Here is a 22886-nt window from a genome sequence, read left to right as displayed (position 1 = left end):
GAATTCTCCAATATCAGGTAACGTTTACAACCACCTCCCTTCCCCTCCCCCTTTACTCCCTTCCTCCACTAAAAATCTGTTAAAAGAGATGCTGCTTCACCAGCAGAGTTACTTCAACATTTTGTGTCTTTGATAATATGATGAAGGCTGTTGAAGTGATTGATTGAAAGAAGCAGCATGGAAACAGGATCTTTGACCGACCAAGTCCACGCTGATTTGATCACCCATTCAGTTCCATTATGCAACTTTCACAGCCACTCTCTACACACTTGGGGCAATCTACAGAGGCCAATGAAACATAGAAACATAGAAATTAGGTGCAGGAGTAGGACATTCGGCCCTTCGAGCCTGCACCGCCATTCAATATGATCATGGCTGATCATCCAACTCAGTATCCCGTACCTGCCTTCTCTCCATACCCTCTGACCCCCTTAGCCACAAGGGCCACATCTAACTCCCTCTTAAATATAGCCAATGAACTGGCCTCGACTACCCTCTGTGGCAGGGAGTTCCAGAGATTCACCACTCTCTGTGTGAAAAAAGTTCTTCTCATCTCGGTTTTAAAGGATTTCCCCCTTATCCTTAAGCTGTGACCCCTTGTCCTGGACTTCCCCAACATCGGGAGCAATCTTCCTGCATCTAGCCTGTCCAACCCCTTAAGAATTTTGTAAGTTTCTATAAGATCCCCTCTCAATCTCCTAAATTCTAGAGAGTATAAACCAAGTCTATCCAGTCTTTCTTCATAAGACAGTCCTGACATCCCAGGAATCAGTCTGGTGAACCTTCTCTGCACTCCCTCTATGGCAATAATGTCCTTCCTCAGATTTGGAGACCAAAACTGTACGCAATACTCCAGGTGTGGTCTCACCAAGACCCTGTACAACTGCAGTAGAACCTCCCTGCTCCTGTACTCAAATCCTTTTGCTATGAAAGCTAACATACCATTCGCTTTCTTCACTGCCTGCTGCACCTGCATGCCTACTTTCAATGACTGGTGTACCATGACACCCAGGTCTCGCTGCATCTCCCCTTTTCCTAGTCGGCCACCACTGACAATGAATGAACCTACAAACCCTCTCAAGTCTTTGGATGTGGGAGGAAACTGGAGCATTCAGAGGAAACCCACACAGCCACATGGAGAAGGTGCAAACTCCACACAGAGAGTTCAAGTTCAAGTGAGTTTATTGTCATGTGTCCCTGTATAGGACAATGAAATTCTTGCCAGAGGTCAGCATTGAACCTGGGTCCCTGGCGCTGTCACCAGCTGCACCACTCTGCCTCATCAGGAGACTGGAAGAGAGGAATCCCTTACCCCTGATTCTCAATCTGAAGAAAGGTCTCGACACGAAACATCACCCAGTGCTCCTTTTCTCCAGAGATGCTGAGTTACTGCAGCATTCCGTGTCCATGTTCAGTGTAAACCAGCCGCCTCTGCAGTTCCTCCCTACACAGTTGTTGTGGTTCTAATGACCTGCTGCTGCTCCCAGCCCCGGTAACCACGACAACCGGTCCCGCGGCCGCCACCCGGAAGTGAATGCCGGCGCCGGGCGGGCGGGGTCAGGGCGCGGCGCAAGATGGCGGCCCGCAGTGAGTGAGGAGACACCGGGGGCTCCTTGTCTCAGGAATACACCATGTACCGTGTGTCATGTCGGCTGTTGTCAGGTATGTGCTCGGTTAGCGGAGTCAGAAAATCATCGCACGTTGCTTCAGGCACAAAGAGTGGCGAATACTCGAGTCATCGTGATGTTTCCCTCGCTTCCGATTGACCTTGTCAACCTTGAATTAAGAGGCTTCGGGCGCCCAGATATCTTCCATAACCCGCCACTTAAACAGTAGTAACGTTTCACAGTGGGCGCACGACTTTCCTAAACTGATATCCCGCTTAAGATACACATTAAAATTGAAATAAACGCCCCCCCCAGCCCCACAAAAGGGGTTGGACAGGCTAGATGCAGGAAGATTGCTCCCGATGTTGGGGAAGTCCAGGACAAGGGGTCACAGCTTAAGGATAAGGGGGAAATCCTTTAAAACCGAGATGAGAAAAACTTTTTTCACACAGAGAGTGGTGAATCTCTGGATCTCTCTGCCACAGAGGGTAGTCGAGGCCAGTTCATTGGCTATATTTAAGAGGGAGTTAGATGTGGCCCTTGTGGCTAAGGGGATCAGGGGGTATGGAGAGAAGGCAGGTACGGGATACTGAGTTGGATGATCAGCCATGATCATATTGAATGGCGGTGCAGGCTCGAAGGGCCGAATGGCCTACTCCTGCACCTAATTTCTATGTTTCTAAAAGGAGTCATGTGCATTGAATTGACAAATATCTATATTTAAGATAAACACAAAATACTGGAGTAACTCAGCGGGTCAGGTAGCATCTCTGGAGGGAAGGAATGGGTGACTTTTCGGGTCGAGACCCTACTCCAGAGTCAGCGAAGTGGGAGACTACAGATGTGGAAAGTTAAGGTGTGAAAACGACAGATCAAAGCAGACGGTGATAAGAGGATGTAGAATGGTTCATTGAGGAGATAAAGAAGGGCCTGAAGAAGGGTTTCGGCCCGAAACGTCGCCTATTTCCTTCGCTCCATAGATGCTGCTGCACCCACTGAGTTTCTCCAGCAATTTTGTGTACCTTAGAATGGTTCATTGTTAGCTGAGGGGAAGGTGACGACACGCTATATAATCTAATATTTAATCAGGAGAACATGTGGGACAACTAGGATTGGGGAGGGACGGACAGAGAGGGGGAAGCAAGGGTTATTTTAATTTTAAGTTAGATAAATCAAAATTCATACTGCTGGGTTGTAAGCTGCCCAAGTGAAATTAGAGGTGCTGTTCCTCCAATTTGCATTGGGCCTCACTCTGACAGTTAATGAGGGACAGCACAGAAAGCTCAGTATGAGAATGGGAAGGGGAGTTAAAGGGTTTAACAACCGGGAGATGACATAAGCCTCGGCAAACTAAGCAGAGCGAAACGATCGCCGAACCTGCACTTGGTCTCGCCGATAATATAGTCCACACCTGGAGCAGGAACTACAGTAGATGAGGTTGGTGGAGGTGCAAAAGAACCTCTCCCTCACCAGAAAAGACAGTTGGAGTTCTTGGATGGTCAAGGGAGGATGTATAGGGACAGGTGTTGCACCTCCTATGATTGCAGTGGAAACTACCTGTGGAGGGGGTGGTTTGGGTGGGAAGCGATGAGTTAACCAGGGAGTTGTGGAGAGGATGGTCTCTGCGGAAAGAGGTGAACATAAGAAGATGTGGCTAGTGGTGGGATCCCGTTGGAGGTGGCGAAAAGGTTCGAGGATTATGTGCTGTATGAGACGGCTGATGGGGTGAAAGGTGATATTAGTTCTCCCATTAAATGTATCACTGGCATATACATTGCAAAATAATACATTCTTTAAGAATTTTTTTCAAACGCAGTTTGTTGTTTGAGTATTTTCTCTGAAGAGAATGAAGCAATGACTAATGTTTATAATTATGGAGCCATGCAGAAATGAGCACTTTTGGCCTATCAATGCCAATCCTCAGATATGGCTCTCCCTGACCTCCTCCTTATTTAAGTAGGGTATCTGTTTAAATGCTTTTTAAATGTTGTAATTGTATCTCTCTGTTATCTGGCTGTGCGTTCCAGTAACCTCTGTAAGAAAAATCTACTCATTGGATCTCTCAAGTTTCTCAATATTTTAGTTGCAGGTGGTGTGCAACAAGAATCTGAAATTACAGTGTGTTCATTCTCTTTAAAGTTACTGTTGGTTAAACTTATTTTTATTTTGGACTAAAAGTTCAAAACAATGGCCTCTATAGTGGATAATTACACTGGGCATGGCATTAATTTGGGGGGAAAGCCTGACATTGAGAATTATTTAAATATATACTGTTCACCTGATTCTGCCTTTCATGATAATCAGACATGCCAGCCATTCAATTAGTAATTGCATGTATAGATTGACAGAATAACATTGCAATACACTCCATCTTTCGCAGAATATTTTTGCTTGTATTTACATGATTAATCTGCATCATAAATACTCTATCCTGTGTTAGGATTCTAATTACATGAATGCAGTAATAGTGTGTTTTGCATATTCATATATGCAAATTGGGCCATTGCATATGAAATGCATGCTCTCGAGTACTGATTCTGACTAATTCAAACCGATATTCAAAAAAAAGCTGGAGTAACTTAGCTGGAGGCAGCATTTCTGGACAGAAGAAATGGGTGATGTTTTGTGTCTAGACCCTTCAGACTGAGAGTCAGGGAGGAGGGAGAGGGGGGAGGGAGGGAGACACAGAGATAAGGATGGGTAAGGTGTGCACCCTTCTTTATCTTTGTGTCTCCCTCTCCCCTGACTCAATCTGAAGAAGGGTCTCGACTCGAAACATCACCCATTCCTTCTATCCAGAGATGCTGTCTGTCCAGTTGAGTTACTCTAACATTTTGAGTCTATCTTCGGTGGAAACTAGCATCTGCAGTTCCTTCCTATATGATTCAAACTGATGCTCTACCTTTGATCTCTTGACACTACTGTGCAAAGAAAAGTGAGGAAATATTCTGCTGGTCTAGCCAACAGTTTAAAGATATCTCATAACTTGTTAAGAACAGTATTGATAGATGGGATTTGCTACAGTGCTTTCCTTTTAAACAATGGGGAGAAGACAGGAAAATGGGGTTGAGAGGGAAAAAGTCATGGTCGAATGGTGGAGCATACTCGATGGGCCAAATGGGCTAAATCTGCTCCTTTGTCTCATGCTCTCGAGTTCCCATTGCAACACTCAGACAGTGGATGGCAGCTGGAAGGGAATTTGTAGCATGGCCTTCGGACATGGATTGCCACTGGGCCTACAAGTGTGTGAATAGAGTTAGTCTAGGAAGCATTACCTCAGAGCTTTGTGCAAAACTTGATGCAAGTTGATGCTTTGCTTTGCTTTGCTATGTTCCTTGATTATAGTACAGGCTGCATATTGTGTACCAAGTTTCTCACCTTGCAAAGATTCCACCTCAATGCTTTAAAATGGATCAATTTCTAAAATTAGTGTAACATTGATTGATAATCCTGCAGTTCCTGTAGTGCCTGGCCAATGTTATGCATCTAAATTGAAAAATTGGCAATGATAATGTTATAATGCAGGGAGGCTGATAAAGTAAGATGCAAGTGCTTAAACTATATGCTAGTCATCAGAGAGTGCGGCTTGAGGAGAAGCTGGAATCTGAGAATGAGTTTGCTTTTCCAAGAAGGGTGTCGGCATGAAACATGACTCAAGATCCAAAGTGTTTGATTCTTCAACTTCATTGAAAATGGCAATGCAAGCTTTTGACTTTAGAGATACAATGCAAAAACAGGCCCTTCGGCCTACCGAGTCTGCGCCGACCAGCGATCACTCCGTACGCTAGCACTAGCCTGCACACAAGGGACAATTTATATTTTAACCAAGCCAATTAACCTACAAACCCATACGTCTTTGGAGTGTGAGAGGAAACTGGAAGAAAATCCCACATGATCACATGAGAACATACAAACTCTGTACTGACAACACTCGTAGCCATCTAGGATAACCAATAAATGGTGTTTGTTTCTTTGCTGACCAAGTGTTGTGAATGAATATATCGGGTGAAAATTGCAGCCATACTCTGACCAGAAAGGTTTCCAAGATCTGACTTGGGTCAAAAAGCAGGAGTGTAGATTTTTGGTACAATGGCAAATTTAAACTCCAACCCCCCATCCTTTTCCCCCATCTTATGGTATGGAAATTAGAAACCAGACATTGTAAAGAAGAACATTTTGGATAATGAATCATTTGTTATTTCTGTCTCAGCTGCCAGTTCATAGGCCATGTTTGAGTGTTGACTGTCTGCCCACCCTTTCCAGCAGTATGCGTTTCAGGAAACCCAAATCAAAACCAAAGGCAATAAGGTTGCGGGAGTGTGTGGTGTGAGTTCTAGTTGCCATATTATGTCACACTTGTTATGCATGCTTTACCTAGGCATACTGTTACTTTTGGTGCACGGTGGGGAACCCATAATTTGGAAGGATGTTAGCAACTTCATACATTCTTGCTTTTGAAAATTGCAGCTGTTTTGGCACTTCTAATGGCCTCTAAACTGCTGGGTGTCTAGACGATGGTTGAAGATAACTTTTGTCAGTTAATGTTCATGTAATAGTTTGCTGCTGTTGTAGTGACTCACTTTTGTGATGTCCAGCTGCTAAATGATTAATTTAGCATTAGATTTTCTTTGCAGTTAAGTATATCACAGAAAAAAATAAAGACTGAAAATGTTCAGGCTAGAATAGACAAAGAAAATCTGGCTTGCGCAACTTGAGCTCTGTTATCTACACTGACTGTCGAAAAGTGTAAATGATCCCACAGTTTTTCTGTGAGATTATCTCAGAAGCAGCTGGCTGTTGTAACTTTGGTTTTTGACGTGACAAGCAAATGTATTAGTTTGGATATTTTGATCTAATTTATGACTTAAAATAAAAGTGCTGCTTTAGGGCCCGAAAGTTAAAGAGGTTTCCAGGCAATCCATCTTTATTTTCACCATATTCTTTTATCTGAAAATGAGGGAATAGATTAAATAATCACTTTGAGCACTGCGGTGAATTGAAGAGCGAGAACTGTTGCAACAGAAAATGAAAGTATTCAAGTTGGCTAAGATGATTTTAGAGAGCAAAGTTGGTGAGATGTGTTTTGACAATATGAATTCCATCATTATTTCTGTTCTCTAAAATATTTTCCATTGTTATTGTTGGTGCTAAATTTGTGCATTTCTCCTTTGCTTTGTAAAAAGGTGCAAAGGTTAAGATTTACCTCACCATTGGAGAAAGATGAGAGAATATGTTTTAAAAAAGGTGTTAAACTATGGCATTATTTTTATTTGTATGAAAGGAATTTGTATTTTGTATTTGCTAATACATCTAATTTATGCATCATTTACTGGATTGAAATAAGCAATTTAATCCATTTAGGTCATAAACCTCCTTTCACACTTCTTCATCTAATCTGACCTTGTCCCTTCACTACTGTTTCTCCCCTTAAACGTAGCTATTGCCCTAATCACATGACTCCTTGAAGTAGGAGTTTTATATTGTCACTGCCCTTTGGAGGATAATATCTTTCCCAGAATCTCCTGATTAGCTGTATTGATTACTAAATTATGCTCATGGTTAATCCTTATTAAACCTATAAGGAATTTAAAACAAAGTATTTGAGGAGCTGGTGGGTCAGGCAGCATCTGTGGAGGGAATGGACAGGCAGCATTTCAGGGCTGGACTCTTCTTCAGACTGGAATGAAGAACCACAGAACTCAGTTAAAACTTCTAATGAACAATAGTTTGAAAGTAAAGCTTGGTTTTATTCAACCCGACATTTTACCAATATTTATCACAGCATTCAATAAAGGTATTGCTTCAATATTATGCCCCTAACTATAATCTTTACAAATGGCATATCTCTTGCTCATGGTATCATCTCCAGTGGCTCTATATCCTCTTTTTGCCGTATGCGGATCAGAACGGTTCAAGGCTATGCATAAGTGTAATGTTATTTCTATGCTTTTTAGTCTGTCCCTCCAGAATTTGACTCCAGTGTTTTGATTTCTATTTTAATTACCTTGCTAATCTGCTTTGCTTTTTTAAAACTGATTAGATTAGTCTGCTGCTGCTTTTTGCTTGACTTCTTGAAACTGCCAGTGGTACAACTTGAAATGGCATTGCTTTCTCTTCTGTTATCTTTTTGATGAAATAATTAACTGAGATCATATCTGAGTTTCAGATGTATGTAAAATATTCCCTGGCAATGTTTTGGACAATGTTAATTCTTCAGTATCGCAACCAGAAACATTAACATATTATTCATCTCCTTCGAAGCTTGTGGGGCATTCGAACGTGGACATTTCAAAAATTAATTAATTTGCTTTGAGGCATCATGAGAATATATGAGAATATTTCAAAAATTCATTAATTTGTTTTAGGCATTGTGAGAATAACACTTTAATTTTTTTTCTAAAGATGGTAAGGGAAATAGGTGAACATGTTGCTGTAGCTTAGTGTTATGTTCTCAGGAAATTTAGTTAGATGACAGCAAAATGGGGATTGGTTTAACTGGACATCACAGAGATATGATATAAACACAGATTTTCTTCTCTAAAAGCACAATTTTTTCAAAATTGCTGGATTGAAAATGTAATATAGAAAAACTACTAGTTCATCTGTACAGGCCATATCTACATAATTGGTGCCAAAGGGTTCTATAGATGTAATAATTTGAGTAATGTGTTTGTGGAGAGCTTCAACTAAATATCTGTGCAGAGCATGAATAATGACAAAATTGATCTGCATTTATCCGATTCAAAACAAATCCCAGTTACCGTCTTATCCAGTGTGCCTGCATTAATGCAAGTGCTTCACTGTTCTGGAAAATTGAGTAAATTGTTGTTTAAGTGATTTTTTAAAAAGCGTGATAAATGTGCAGGACATTAAAGTAATGCATGAACGGTCTAATGATTTGTGTATCTTCTCTTTGGTGAAATTAGGTGTAAATATCTTATTTTGATGCTTGAATTAATGCATTTGCATGTAAGGCAAATGTTTGATGTGGAAAGGTTACCTTGTCACACACTGAATTAAATTGACATTAGCAAAAATAGCACGTTATTTACTGGTCATTGACTATATTTAGATAAAACCAAATTATAATCAATTTTCTGGCTATTCTTACGCATGGAATTAATTGCAATATTTTTTATTGGACTGCAACAATTTTATGGACAATTTTTCTGAAATTGTACTGGTTACATTTTTAGTAAAGTACTGCTTAACTTTCAATTAACAATTGGTTTCTTTGTAGTAACACCATTGAAATATTGGATGGGTTTTCAGGTAATGCAGGATTGTTCCAGTTTTATTGAGATTAGTTTAAATTCATAACAACTGCATTGCTATTACGCATATTTGATTTGTAAAATCATACCTCTATAACAAGTGTTCATACACGTATGTGCAATTGGATAGTTTGTCAGGCAATTGTGTTTGCTGCTTATTGTATGTATTGAAGAACATTCAGTAGGTGGCAGTGATTTGCAAGTTTCTTATCTATTTATCTGGGATTTGACCATTTCACGTACCAAAGGAGTCTTGAACATTTGCAGAATCGTGAGTGTACTTTAGCACCTAACAATTTCTGCCAATTACTACTGTCCATTCTCTCTTAAATTTTCTTCAAAGATTAATCTATGGTTATCTCAGTTAGGTAGAATGTGCACAGCAATGATGCTGTAATGTTGTTATGCAGCACTAGGTGTGATCTTGTTTAACATTGACTATTGTGGACAATAAATTATGATCAGCAATTTTCCATTTATTTTGAGGAATTAAGAGTTGCAGTACTGTCTTCTTTTGGGATATTTGACCATGAAGAATATAAATTCTTACAAGTTCTCCAGGGATGCTGCCTGACTCGCTGAATTACTCCAGCAATTTGTATCTTTATTATAGAATTAAAAATAAATAAATTTTAAACGTTGTATTTTTAAAACATAAGTTTTATTTTAATTTAAAGATAGCTGAGGTGGTAGATGTTAAAATGATGAAAGATGTAGCATTGGATTTGTTTTTGAAAAAAACAATTGTTAAGAAGTGCAATTCCCTTCAAGATTATAACTTATAATTTATAATGACAAGCTAGGACTCAATCTAAACTGCAGAGGAGGAACGGTCTAAAGAGAAGCAAATTTGAATCAAAATCAGTGGAAACCATGGTGATAGTAATGATATTTCATTTTTATATCTCCTACAGAAAAATGGCATTTTGCATTACAAGTAAATTAAAATGTGATGTGGCATCACTTTTCTGTACAAGACGGGTGGCTTTGAAGCTATGCTTCTCACAACTTGCATTATCTCATAGAATCTAGTTGTTTCTTAGTCATTTACTCCACTTTCATTATATAAAGTATTAACTGGGATGATTGTCGGCATTTGAGATAAACATTTTGAGGATGTTATTTGCCATCCTCTAATCTCATCTCTGTGTTGCACATGTAATTGCCTCTTGATTTTTTTCACAGCAACTAGGGATGGGTGATAATTACTGGCTTGTAACATTGTGTGTGTGTGTGTGTCTTAACAAAATGGAAAATAATCATCTATCTCGGTAAACAAATACTTGTCATCCATTCTTCTGGTCTTTATACGCTCCATGTTCTCATCAGCTTCCCCAGGTTCTATCACTGACCAACACACTAAAGCCAATTGACAGTGAGCAATTGAAAATGGCAATTACAGTGCCCTCCATAATGTTTGCGACAGACCCATCATTAATTTATTTGCCTCTGTACTCCACAATTTGAGATTTGTAATAGAACAAAATCACATGTGGTTAAAGTGCACATTGTCAAATTTTATGAAAGGGTATTTTTATACATTTTGATTTTGCCATGTAGAAATTACAGCCATGTTTATACATAGTCCCCCCATTTTAGGGCACCATAATGTTTGGGATACATGCCTGCACAGGTGTTTGTAATTGCTCAGGTGTGTTTAAATGCCTCCTTCATGCAGGTATAAGAGAGCTCTCAACACCTAGTCTTTCCTCCAGTCTTTCCATCACCTTTGGAAACTTTTATTGCTGTTTATCAACATGAGGCACAAAGTTGTGCCAATGAAAGTCAAAGAAGCCATTATGAGACTAAGAAACAAGAATAAAACTGTTAGAGACATCAGCCAACCCTTAGGCTTACCAAAATCAACTGTTTCAATCACAATCACAATAATACTTTATTAGCCAAGTATGTTTTGCAACATATGAGGAATTTAATTTGCCAAGTCAGTCATACAAATAAAATGCAACAGAACACACAAAATACATTTTAACATAAACATCCATTGGAACATCATTAAGAAGAAAGAGAGCACTGAGCTTACTAATCGCAAAGGGACCTGTAGTGGAACCACTGCCTGATTAAATACTGGACAGTGAGTGGATCAAGATACAAGATACCTCGGGCTAGCTTGTGAATGATTGGCACCTGTGTCTAAGAAAAACATGGCAATTAAGGCCAAAACTTGTAAAAGTACAATTTAGGTTGTTTATACACTTGGGAACATTTCTTACTACAGGTACTTGCCATTTATTTTAATTGATGCAGCAGTATGAATGAATAGTTTAATCTTTTTTGCAAATATAAACCCAGCCTTTAGTTAATTTGGACTGGAAATTCTGGATATTAGTCCAGCATTGAGGTTGGGAGATTGCAACCTTCATGTGGTCCACCCTGTTTCGACGAATGCAATCAACCTGGCGTGCACAAACAGAAGATCAAACAGAACAAGTTGTCTTAGAACTTTAGGCTGTGCACGCCATACGCAAGAAGAAGAAGAAGAAGAAGAGTCCAGCGTTTTGTTTCAATCTTCTGGTAAATGAATGTTAAGTTATACACACACACAAACACACACACACACACCCCCCCAAACCCCCCCATCCCCCCCCCCCCCCCCCCCCGACATTGTTCACAACTTTTTGCAGTTGTCTTCACTCCTGGACTCTCAGGTTGCCGACCCAGGCCGTGATGCAACCAGTCAATATGCTCTCTACTGTAGACCTGCAGAAGTTCAAGAGAATCCTCTCTGAAATACCGAATGCCATTCCAACTGTGAAATATGAGCAAATCTCCAAATTCCTAAGTTATCAAACTGGGTGTGGTTGGGGTGTTATGAGTATGTGGTGGATTCAGAGAAGGAGCAGGAATAAAGCTGCAGCTTTTTAAACAATGCTTATGTTCAGAGTAGAGAATTTGGGGCAGCAGAAAAATCTCTCTTTCCAGAGGAGCACAGCAAAAAACATTTAGCAATCTGCGTTTAATGCTTTTAATTTGGATTTGTTTCTCCAGGAACAATGAATATGACAACATGAAATTCATTTCTTGGAAGAAATGTGTCCAGTATTACTGTTTAACAATGTGTTGCTTTATGATTTTTTTTGTCAAACATCTGTGTCTGATTATTTCATAACAAGTTTCATGTGCATCTGAGTAGAATTGGCAAAACAATGCCAGTGATAAAGTAGTAAATGAAAACTATTTGTTTTAATTCAGTGCTATAACGATCAGTTATGCTCTTGAGTTTTGAATGAACGGGGATCTACTGTGCATAAAGACACATCATTGACAAAAGATAAAATCTACATGAAATTGATGAGATTCTCTAAGAAATTACTGCAATTCCTACCGTTTTAGTGTATAACATAGATTCAACGGATACATTGCAATATGGAAAATTAACAGGTAATTCAAATATCTTAATGTGACTTAAAAACATTTGGTTTAATCGTGAAAAAACATGAATCTTAAGATTGGGGTGGTTCAGTGGCACAGCTGTATAGTTGTTGCCTTACAACGCCAGAGACCTGGGTTCGACCCTGACTACAGGTGCTGGCTATATGGAGTTTGCACATTCTCCCTGTGATCCGGTGGGTTTTGTCCGGGTGCTCGTTTCCTACCTCACTCCAGGGATGTAAGGTTGTAGGTAATTGGCATTGGTAAAATTGTAAATTGTCCCTAGTGTACAGAATAGTGCTTGTGTACGGGTTGATTTTCCACACAGTATCTCTTATAAAAAAAAAAAATTCTATGTTTACATAAACAACCATTTAATTCTTTATCTCATGAATAAATTATTGTAAGTAATAAAGTTTAGCAATAACTTTCGTGTGTTAGTAAATACATTGGCTAAGGGGTACTGTCCATGGGATAGATTAAAGAGATTAATCATGGATTCTGAAAGAGTTGCTACTAATTGTGGTGCTCCCCGGGTCACTTTAATTATGCAGAAAGCTGCGCCAAAATGATCAGGAAACAAACTTCAGCTGATCAACACATTTAGAGGGAGTGAAGAAGATGTATCTGATTTAATGGGTCACTGCTTTCTGTCACCTACACTCAATCCAAAGCTTGTCATTTGTTCAGTCTATTGTGCGATAACCTGTTTTAACATAACATTAGCCTGTCACCATCGAGAAATTTGTTATATTAATATGATGATTATTCATGGTTGTGTGGAACTTGTATATCACACGCCACCATCCTAAAACTCCACTTAACCAAATATAATAATAATAATACATTTTATTTGTGGGCGCCTTTCAAAAGTCTCAAGGACACCTTACAGAAATTAACAAGAGTAAAAAAACATATAATCGGAATAAAATAAATAATAAAGACATCACCAATACACAAATTAAAGACAGAATTCGATCCAAAGACAAAAAATCAAAAACACAATGTGAAGAGAGAGCAGCGGCAGCCAAACCGCGCCAGCGTACACTCTCCCTTCCGACAGCCATCTTGGACACAAACTAAAATATGAAAGAGTAGCTGATGAAACATTCTCAACCATCCTGATTATCTGAAGTGTGTTTGCCAAAAGGAAATGGAAAGATTGTGTGCAAAATGATATATAATAAATAATTTGTATTTGAGTAAATCCTGAGATTCTGTCAACTGAATGGATGGTATATTTAAAGTATAAGCTTTCTTTCCTGTAGAGTAATAGTTTGCTTTCTTTCCCTTACTTAGGTCGCTTGGGTTTGTGTGTTTTCGAGCCTCTTCACAAAATAGCCATCATCAAACAAATTCTAAAGGTTTTCGTCCATCACTACAGACCAGGAAATGGGGAATGGCTCCAGATTCGACATTTTTACCTTCCTAAATGCCAGGTTAGTAGGTATATTTGAGTATAGAACAGCCAAAGTTAATTTTTGTTTGTCAACATAGAAATCCTCGCCAAGTGTATATTGGGGATAAAACAACTGGGAAGAAATGTAGCACGGTGGCGCAGCGGAAGAGTTGCTGCTTTACAATGTTTGCAGCGCCCGAGACCATGGTTCGATCCCGGCTACGGGTGCTGTCTGCACAGAGTTTGTATGTTCTCACCATGACCGTGTGGGTTTTCTCCGAGATCTTCAGTTTCTTCCCACGCTCCAAAGACGTACAGATTTGTAGGTTAATTGGCTTGGTATAGGCGTAAATTGTCTATAGTGTGTGTATCGCTGGCTGGTGTGAACTCGCGCCTGTTTCTGCGCTGTATCTCTAAACTAAACATAATGATAGTTTAATAGCTACCCTGTTTTAAAAGAAAACTTTATATAAATTGTAACTACAGGATTTCTACAATACTGGATGGTGATATAATGCTTTAAATTAGCGCAAAGGGGATGAGTGGAAATAATAAAGGGAATGTCTGTAATCAGATGCAGACCGATGGAGATTGAATGACACATAGGGTGCTGACTGAGAAGGGATAACAAAGACTTGTCAATGCACTTGATCCGTCAGAGGGAGATTGACACGGACGGAGGAAAGAGAAACAAATGCCGGAAGTGTGAGATAAAGAACACTATAATGGCTGAAAATCTGAAATAGGAGAATGCTGGAAATCGGCAGAAGTTAGGCAGCATCCATGCAAAGAGAAAAATTAAATTAACATTACTTAACTTATCAGAGGTACACAAAAATGCTGGAGAAATTCAGCGGGTGCAGCAGCATCCATGGAGCGAAGGAAATAGGCAACGTTTCGGGCCGAAACCTGGTCTGAAGAAGGGTTTTGGCCCGAAACGTTGCCTATTTCCTTCGCTCCATAGATGCTGCTGCACCCGCTGAGTTTTTCCAGCATTTTTCTGTACCTTCAATTTTCCAGGATCTGCAGCTCCTTCTTAAACACTTAACTTAGCAGAATTGGTCAATGCTGGTGCAAACTGGAAAGTGGATCATCTGAAATTCTTTGTGATAACTGACGCATGTACTGCACCTTGATGGAAGATGGGAAGTTGTTCTTTGATCTTGGGCCCGGCTTCAATGGAACATGAGATATCAAACACAGAGAGCTCACAGCGTTTGGAAAAATAAAGCGATAGACTGTTGGTAGCTCAAGATCACCTTTGATGAATAGACAGACATATTCTGCAAAGCTGTTACCCAATCTTAACTTGGGTTTCTCCAATTCAGCAGAGATAACGTTGTGAGCATCAAATGCCATGCTTACATTTGGTTGAAGTGCAAGTAAATTGATATTTTCATCCATTGAATTAGCAACTAACTTGCACTTCATCCAAATTGGGAATGGAAGAGGTAAAATGGCAAATGTTGCATCTCCTGTGGCTGCAAGTGAAGGTGCAGTGAAAGAGAGAGTGGGTGTTGGGAGTCACTGCAGGAACTTTCCCTTCAGAATGCTGAATAAGGAAAAGAAGATTAGATTACAGAGAATAATCCATTGAATGTGGAGGCCAGTGGAACAGAAGGTGAAGAGAAGATGCTTGTTCAGAGCAAGAATGCCTGACATGGAAAATTCACACGTGGAAGCTCTGACAACTTCAGGAAGGAGAAATTACAGTGAAGGGAAAAGGAAGATAACTTGGAAGCATTGGTATAAAAACTGCCATTATCACAACTGTTTTCTTGGAGCTGGAGAAACGGAGAATGGAATGGACTTTTTACAAGAAGCAGAGTGAGAGGAGCTGTAATAAATGTAGCTGTCGGAATCTGTGGACATAGATGTAATAGTTATAACCCATCTCTTGAGATAGAGAAAGAGGTCCCAAAAAGAAGAAAGGAGGAGTTAGAGGTTGAAAGTGAGACCTGGGTAGAATTTTCAGCAAAGACGATGATGTTCAAGATCAGGATCTGGATCAGTGTACCAGAATAAAAGGCAGAGGAGAGGTTTTGTGAAGGATTGAAACAAAATCTGCTTCACATTTTCTACAGGGATGAGTATAGTGTGGACTCTTGCAGGTACACTTTTGATTTAGGGGAAGTGAGTTCAACGAGAAAATGAGTTCAGCCAACTGAGGGCAGATGATGGTGAAGTTGGACTTTCTGTCAAGGAAAAAAAAAATGAAGAGTCTTCAGATGATTCTGACGTGAGGTAGATTTGTAAAGAGATTGGATGCCCATGAGCCAGTTGGGACCAAAAACTGAAAACTTCCAGACGGTGGGGGTTGCTTTAAGATGTCATGGATGTAAATAGGAAAAGACAAGAAAAGAAAGAATAGAGTCATGACAGGACAAGATGTGTAAGATGGAACTGCAGATGCTGGTTTAAACCGAAAATAGACACAAAAAGCTGGAGTCACTCAACGGGACAGACAGCATCTCTGGATAGAAGGGAATGTTTCAGAACGTCACCCATTCCTTCTGTCCAGATATGCAGTCTGTCCCGCTGAGTTACTCCAGCTTTTTGTGTCTTTCTACAGGGCAAGTACAGGTTAAAATGGGTCCCCTTTGGATTTTGAGTAGTCAGAAGTGGGTCGTTTGTGTTAAGTATTCTCTGTTCCAACAGTGCTCCAGCTGATTGAGAAGTACAGGTGCACAACCTTTTATCCGAAGATCCAAATAACGAAAACCTCCGAATAGCGGCCATTTTTTCAGTCCTTGAAGAAAGGTCCTTGAAAACGTTCACCGAGTGCGGCCCGCAGAGGTGACAGCGGAACCTCCGGTCGGTCCTCGAAGAAAGGGGAACTAAATCCCCATTCATAAAAGAGAAGGTGAGGGTATATTGCGCGGGAGGGTTAATAATTGACAATATGCTGCTGCCTGCCCGCTGAGTTAAAAAGTTCCCACGGTAGACTCACGATACACAGTGTTTCGTGAGTCTTGCGTGGGAACTTTTTAACTCAGCGGGGCAGGCAGCAGCAGATTGTCGCTCGCTTCAGTTTCACCCCACCTACACCCCTCTGCTTCCAGGCCATGTGTGTGACCCCTTCCCTCCCCTCTCCAGCTCCCCGCCCATTGCACCGGCGCGGGGGCTTTGCACTGTCTTCACGTCGGCGATTGCAGCAGAACCAACGGGACACCGACCCCCAGGCCCACTGCAAGCACGGAGATCCCAGAGACCCACAGCCAACAGCAGCCCAGCCCCGTTCCAACTCCAGAGGAAAACTGCAAACTGGCCGGAGACGTCAGGACCACCAGAAGCCGTTCCCCGAGCTGCGCCCCCTCATCGGGACACCGACCCCCAGGCCCACTGCAAGCACGGAGATCCCATAGACCCACAGCCAACAGCAGCCCAGCCCAGCCCCGCTCCAACTACAGAGGAACGTGGGTTGCGGATGACGGGGCGCAGCTCGGGGCGTCGTAGGGGCCCATCGGGGAGCGAGTTGCTGTTGGTCCTGACGTCTCCGGCCACCTGCCATCCTCCGGGAACTGTACCGCCCTTGCAGGAGAGTGGGGTTGTTTGCAGTTGCAGAGGGAGGGGGCAAGGGCGGTACAGTTTCCAGTCTCAGCTCCAGTCCAGGGCGGTGGCCGGAGACGTCAGGACCAACGGGACACCGACCCCCAGGCCCACTGCAAGCACGGAGATCCCAGAGACCCACGGCCAGCAGCAACTCCAGCCCAGCCCCGCTCCAACTCCAGAGGAACACGTAGGGGCAGAAGCTGATGGTGTGCAAGGTACGTCTTGTTCTTGGGGTGGCGGATGAGGGGCGCAGCTCGGGCTGTGGGCAAACTGCCACTTGTCGCCGTAGCGGCCCATTGGGGAGCGGATTCCTCTGGAGTTGGAGGGGGAGGGGGGTATTGTGCTGTTTGATCGCCCCCTGCTATCCCAGGGACAGGGAGACACAGCGGCTTTTTAGACTGGTGGGCAATCACTTCCAAAGTTCTGCCCACACAGTCAGTACACCTCTCCTACACTGCATTTCATACAAACATTTATTCTGCAAGAAAAAACTACATTGAAGACTCAAACACGTGACCGAGTTTACTGCCGGGATCAAGGCGCAAACTCGCGACCTTGCGGATATGAGCCGAGCACTCTACCACTGAGCCAGCCATTAAAATCTACGCTAAAAAAATTCCATTCCGAAGACCGACAAATTCTGAATTACGAAAAGTGTCTGGTCCCAAGGCTTTCGGATAAAAGGTTGTGCACCTGTAGTAATATCAGGTAGCACACAAGTATAAGACATTTTGAGGATTTTAATGTTTTTTTGCTGTTGTGTATTATGCAATTATTTTTTCCTTTATTATAACTTCCTTTCTCATTTGCATTTATCCTCTTCTCCCTATCTTTGTTATTAATGCCCAGTTATCGAGATTCTCTTTTTTTCAGGAACGTGACTACCTCTTCTATCTCAATCGTCTTTACTCGTGCAAAAGCTGAATTGCATTATAATTTCTGCCTCCTTTGTTCACATTTCAGGAGGATTTACTATTTATTTTACTCCACTCGAGGAGAGGTATATTGTTTAATCTGTGAGTCGTGTATCCGGACTCCTACCTTGAGTTGAAATGATTTAGTTTACATTGTGGGTGATTTTAAAATATTGGCCAGCTAGATCAGAAGAAAAGTATCACTGATCGCTTTATTGTGTGATTGCATTCTTGCATTGTTCCACTTCTTTCATGTTGTGATTGAGTATGTGAACAGACCTAATGTGAAGTATTCAAAGAATTATACTTCAGTCACAGCTGATAGAGTGCTGATTGGACTGCCATTGCGATAAATCCTAACTGGGCAGTGAATTGATTCTTTCAGTGATACATATAACATCTACGTACATTAATGCTTTTGTGCCACAATTTATTTACATGTTATACCAATGTAACGATTAAAACTGGCAAAGTTATGAAATAGTTTATGAAAATGTTCCTTTGAAGGCTCAATAATTTGATTGGATCAAAATTCAAACTTGAATCACACAAGTTACAAAGTACATTGTGAATGCATTTAGCACAGTGGCAGAGCAGCAATAGAGTTGCAGCCTTATAGTGCGAGAGACGCAGGTTCGATCCTGACAGTTGGGGGCTGTCTGTACGGAGTTTGTACATTCTCCCAGTGATCGCTTGCATTGCCTCCAGGTGCTCTGGTTTCCTTCCACATAGAGGTGCAGGTTTGTAGGTTAATTGGCTTCTGCGTAAAATCTGCCTGGTGCAGAAAATTCCGATTTAGCCTAAAGATGGGGGCTGGAGAGGAGGAAGTTGTTTATATTAGTGGCAAAGATGGAAGATGTTGGCTTTGACCTACCTAAGTTTTAAAGAAATAAGCATCATTTATTGATGCCTTGATTGCAAGTCTGACAATGCAAACAGTCAAGAGTGTTTTTTTGTCATAACCTGAAACGGAACAACGAAATTCCTACTTGCAGCAGCACAAAAGATACGTAAAGATGGTACTCTGTAAAGTTTACAGTGTAAAGACCATAATAAACAACAAAAAAGTTCAGTGTATATATAAAATATTAATGTAAAAACAAATACAATGCACCCAAGTCTATGTAGTTTGGAGCTTATTCGCACGTTGTACTATTTAAACACATGATGGTAGTAGGGAAGAAGCTGCTCCTGAAACAGGACATTACAGTTTTTAGTCTCCTATACCTTCTTTCCAATGGCAGGAGAGAGATAAAAGCGTGGCCAGGGCGGTGTGGGTCTCTGATGATGCTGGTTGCCATAGTATTTGGGGAGGACTGTATCTGTGATGTACTCACTACTTTATTCACTACTTTTTTGTAACCTTGTTCATTCTTGGGCATTCAACGTGAAGTAACCAATCAACATGCTGTAGAAAATCTTCTCAGGAAATAGAGGCATTGGTGGGCTTTGTTTAAGATTGCATCAGTGAGCTGGATCCAGGATAGATCTTCAAGGAGATGCGCACCCAGGAATTTAAAGTTTTTGTCTCTCTCCACCATCGTCCCAGAGTTGGAGACAGGTTTGCGGATCCACAACCTTCCTCTGTCCAAAGTCAACACTCATTCCCTTGTGATACTGACGTTGAGAGGAAGTTTGCAGTGGAATGGTCAGTTGTGTTTTAGAAAATGGCTGTTTTCTACATATCCTTAAAGGAATATTCCTAATAAGATTTTAGGCGGCATAGTGGCACAGTGGTAGATTTGCTGCCTTACAGCGCCAGAGACCTGGGTTCGATCCTGACTATGGGTGCTGTCTATACGGAGTTTGTACATTCTCCCTGTGACGTGTTGGTTTTCTCCAGGTGCCCCGGTTTCCTCCCACATTCCAAAGACGGAAAAGGTTTGTAGGTTAATTGGCTTCGGTAAAAACTTGTAAAATTGTTCCTAGTATGTAGGATAATGTTAGTGTATGTGGTAATTACTGGTCGGCACAGACTTGATGGGCTGAAGGGCCTGTTTCTGCACAGTATTTCTAAAGTCCAAAGATGAATTAATGGCCTTACAAGTAAATATGAAAATTATTTCTGGTACGTAAATTAAAACACATTGGTTCAGATAAGTCATCAGATCAGTGGGAGATAATTCCAGAAAATGGTGCAAAATATTCAGAAACTTTAAGGGCATTAAGAGACAGCTGCTCTTTTCAAAGCTTGTGGTCTTGTCTCGGCCTGTATTGTTGTTAGAAAATGAGCAGAACTCTTCGAGTTTTGTTTTTTGCCCGTGGCTTTAATCGTATATACTTTGTGCATTATTATTATCAAGCTTAAGTTTTGCCACAACAAGACTATATTTAGACATGAAGTGAAGAAAGGCACCTACACGCTACAACCTATATTTTAGTTTGTGCTCTTATGTGAGTGATTATTTTTAATTATTATTTTGATTGCTTAACTTGTTTGTATTTGGGGAAGAAAAAACTTAAATTCTTCAAGGACTGATGAATCCATTGCAGTCTTTCATTAAAAATAAATGCACTTTGGTATCATGTTTAGCTTCGATTTGAAGACTTTGCTTTCATTTACGCTTCGTAAACATTCAACGAGGATTGCTACTTGGCAATTTAACAGACTAATGGTGGGGAGTTGCTTTTCAACAGATTTTATTCTGATGGCTGTAATTATAGACACTTCTGAACATGGCGTGCTACTGACAAAATTTTACGTGCTGCTGGTGCTGGAAAATAGACCAAGAAATATCATGGCTATAACAAAAAGCTAGAGCCCTAAGAGCAGTGGTTCATTGTTGGCTGCAGAGAATGTGTTAACAAGTGATGCAAACAGTGAAACTCAGCAGGACAACAATGAAACTAGTACGATGACTAGGGCGGGAGAGGGATGGAGAGGGGATGCAAGGATTCCTTGAAGTTAGACAATTTAATATTCATACCGAAGATAGACACAAAAAGCTGCAGTAACTCAGCGGGACAGGCTGAATCTCTGGAGAAAAGGAATGGATGGCCTTTTGGGTCAAGACCCTTCTTCAGACTGAAAGTCACGGGAAAGGGAAACGAGAGAGAAAGAAGATGATGTAGAGAGACATAGAACAACGGATGAAAGATATGCAAAAAAGTAGTGATAAAGGAAACAGGCGATTGTTAGCTGTTGTTGGGTGAGAACAAGAAGCTGGTGCGATGGGTGGGGGATGAATGGAGAGAGAGTGAATGCCAGTGTTACTTGAAGTTAGTGAAGTCAATATTCAGACCACTACGTTGTAAGCTACCCAAGCAAAATATGAGATGCTCTTCCTCCAATTTGCGTTTAACCTCATACTGACAATGGATGAGGCCTAAGACAGAAAGGTCAGTGTAGGAATGGGAAGGAGAATTAAAATGTTTAGCAACCGGGAGATCAGATAGGTCCAGGCAGACAGAGCGAAGGTGTTCAGCGAAACGATTGCCTTGTCTATGTTCTGTCTTGCCGATGTATCAGTCCACATCTTGAGCAACAGATACAGTAGATGAGGTTGGAGGAAGTGCAAGCAAACCTCTGCCTAACCTGAAAGGACTGTCTGGGTCCCTGGACAGAGTCGAGGGAGGAGGTATAAAGACAGGTGTTGCAGTGGAAGGTACCTGGGGAGGGGGTGGTTTGGCTGGAACGGATGAGTTAACCAGGGAGTTGTGGAGGGAGCAGTTTTTGCGTAAGCGGAAAAGGGTGGAGATGGGAAGATGTGACTGGAGGTGGGATCCTGTTGGAGGTGGCGAAAATGGCTGACGATTATGTGCTGTATGCGACGGCTGATTGGGTGGAAGGTAAGGACGGGGGGGCACTCTATCCCTGTTGCAACTAGGGGGAGCAAGGCTGGAGCTCTGGGGTACCGAGGAGACACGTGTGAGGGCCTCATCTATGACGGAAGAGGGAAATCCCATTTACGAAAGAATGAGGACATCTTGGATGTCCTGGTATGGAACACCTCATCCTGAGCCAGTTGTATTAGCATAACATTTCAGCATTAGCCTCTCCTTACTGCACTTGTGGCACATGCTGAAATATTCTGCAAATACAACTGGCTCACATAAACTCAGACCCAGATTAGCAGGGTCCCTGTGCCCTGCGTGAGATTTCTCGGCTGCTCTGGCTTCCTCCCACACTCCAAAGTCGATCAGGTTTGTTGGTTAATTGGCTTTGGTACAATTGTAAATTGTCCCTAGTGTGTGCAGGATTGTGTTAGTGTACGGATATCGCTGGTCGGCACGGACATGGTGGGCCAAAGTGCCTGTTTCCATGCTGTATCTCTAAATTAAAGTAAACTGAACTAGAATTAATAAAATACACTCTTTTAAAAGAATAAGCCAGTTGATTATTTTGGCCAGGAATCAGTACTGAACTTTTAAAGAATGGTTTGAAGGAGATGTTTGCACCACATTTCCATGTGCACCAGGAATAGTGGCTGGGCCTTGGCTGTCTTGTTGATCGGGATTACTCCTTTTCAAGAGCATGAATATTTTCTCATGTCAACATATGGAATATTTGTCTCAGGTTCTGCAGCTTCTGTCATTCATCCAATGTACCAGGGATTAATTGTCTTATCTCTGTTTTCTTTGAGCCCTGGATAATTGAGAGAAGACTGTGTTTTAAATAGATAAATAATTGAGGAATATGAAACTTTGGATGGCCAGTGTTGCAAATTGTTTTTAGAACTTATGTTTTGATCTGAAATATGATAACCCACAGCTCATTAATCTGCTCAGTTTTCTCAATACCATGCTGTCA

The 22886-nt window shown here is 41.3% G+C and overlaps 1 protein-coding gene across 2 annotated transcripts in view; it reads left to right on the top strand.

Moving 5' to 3' along the window:
* Positions 1-1557: 1557 nt before the first annotated feature.
* Positions 1558-22886, top strand: part of LOC116987808 (protoheme IX farnesyltransferase, mitochondrial) — a 101675-nt gene continuing 80346 nt past the window's right edge. For both annotated transcript variants that reach the window (XM_033044048.1, XM_033044047.1), the window contains exons 1-2: positions 1558-1662; positions 13571-13710. In XM_033044048.1, the coding sequence (XP_032899939.1) occupies positions 1632-1662; positions 13571-13710 (171 nt within the window). In that variant the 5' untranslated portion in view covers positions 1558-1631. The remainder of the gene's footprint in view (positions 1663-13570; positions 13711-22886) is intronic.

This window comes from Amblyraja radiata, chromosome 26, assembly GCF_010909765.2.
Source record: "Amblyraja radiata isolate CabotCenter1 chromosome 26, sAmbRad1.1.pri, whole genome shotgun sequence".
NCBI classification, from domain to species: Eukaryota; Metazoa; Chordata; class Chondrichthyes; order Rajiformes; family Rajidae; genus Amblyraja; species Amblyraja radiata.
This window is presented reverse-complemented; position numbering and strand designations above follow the sequence as displayed.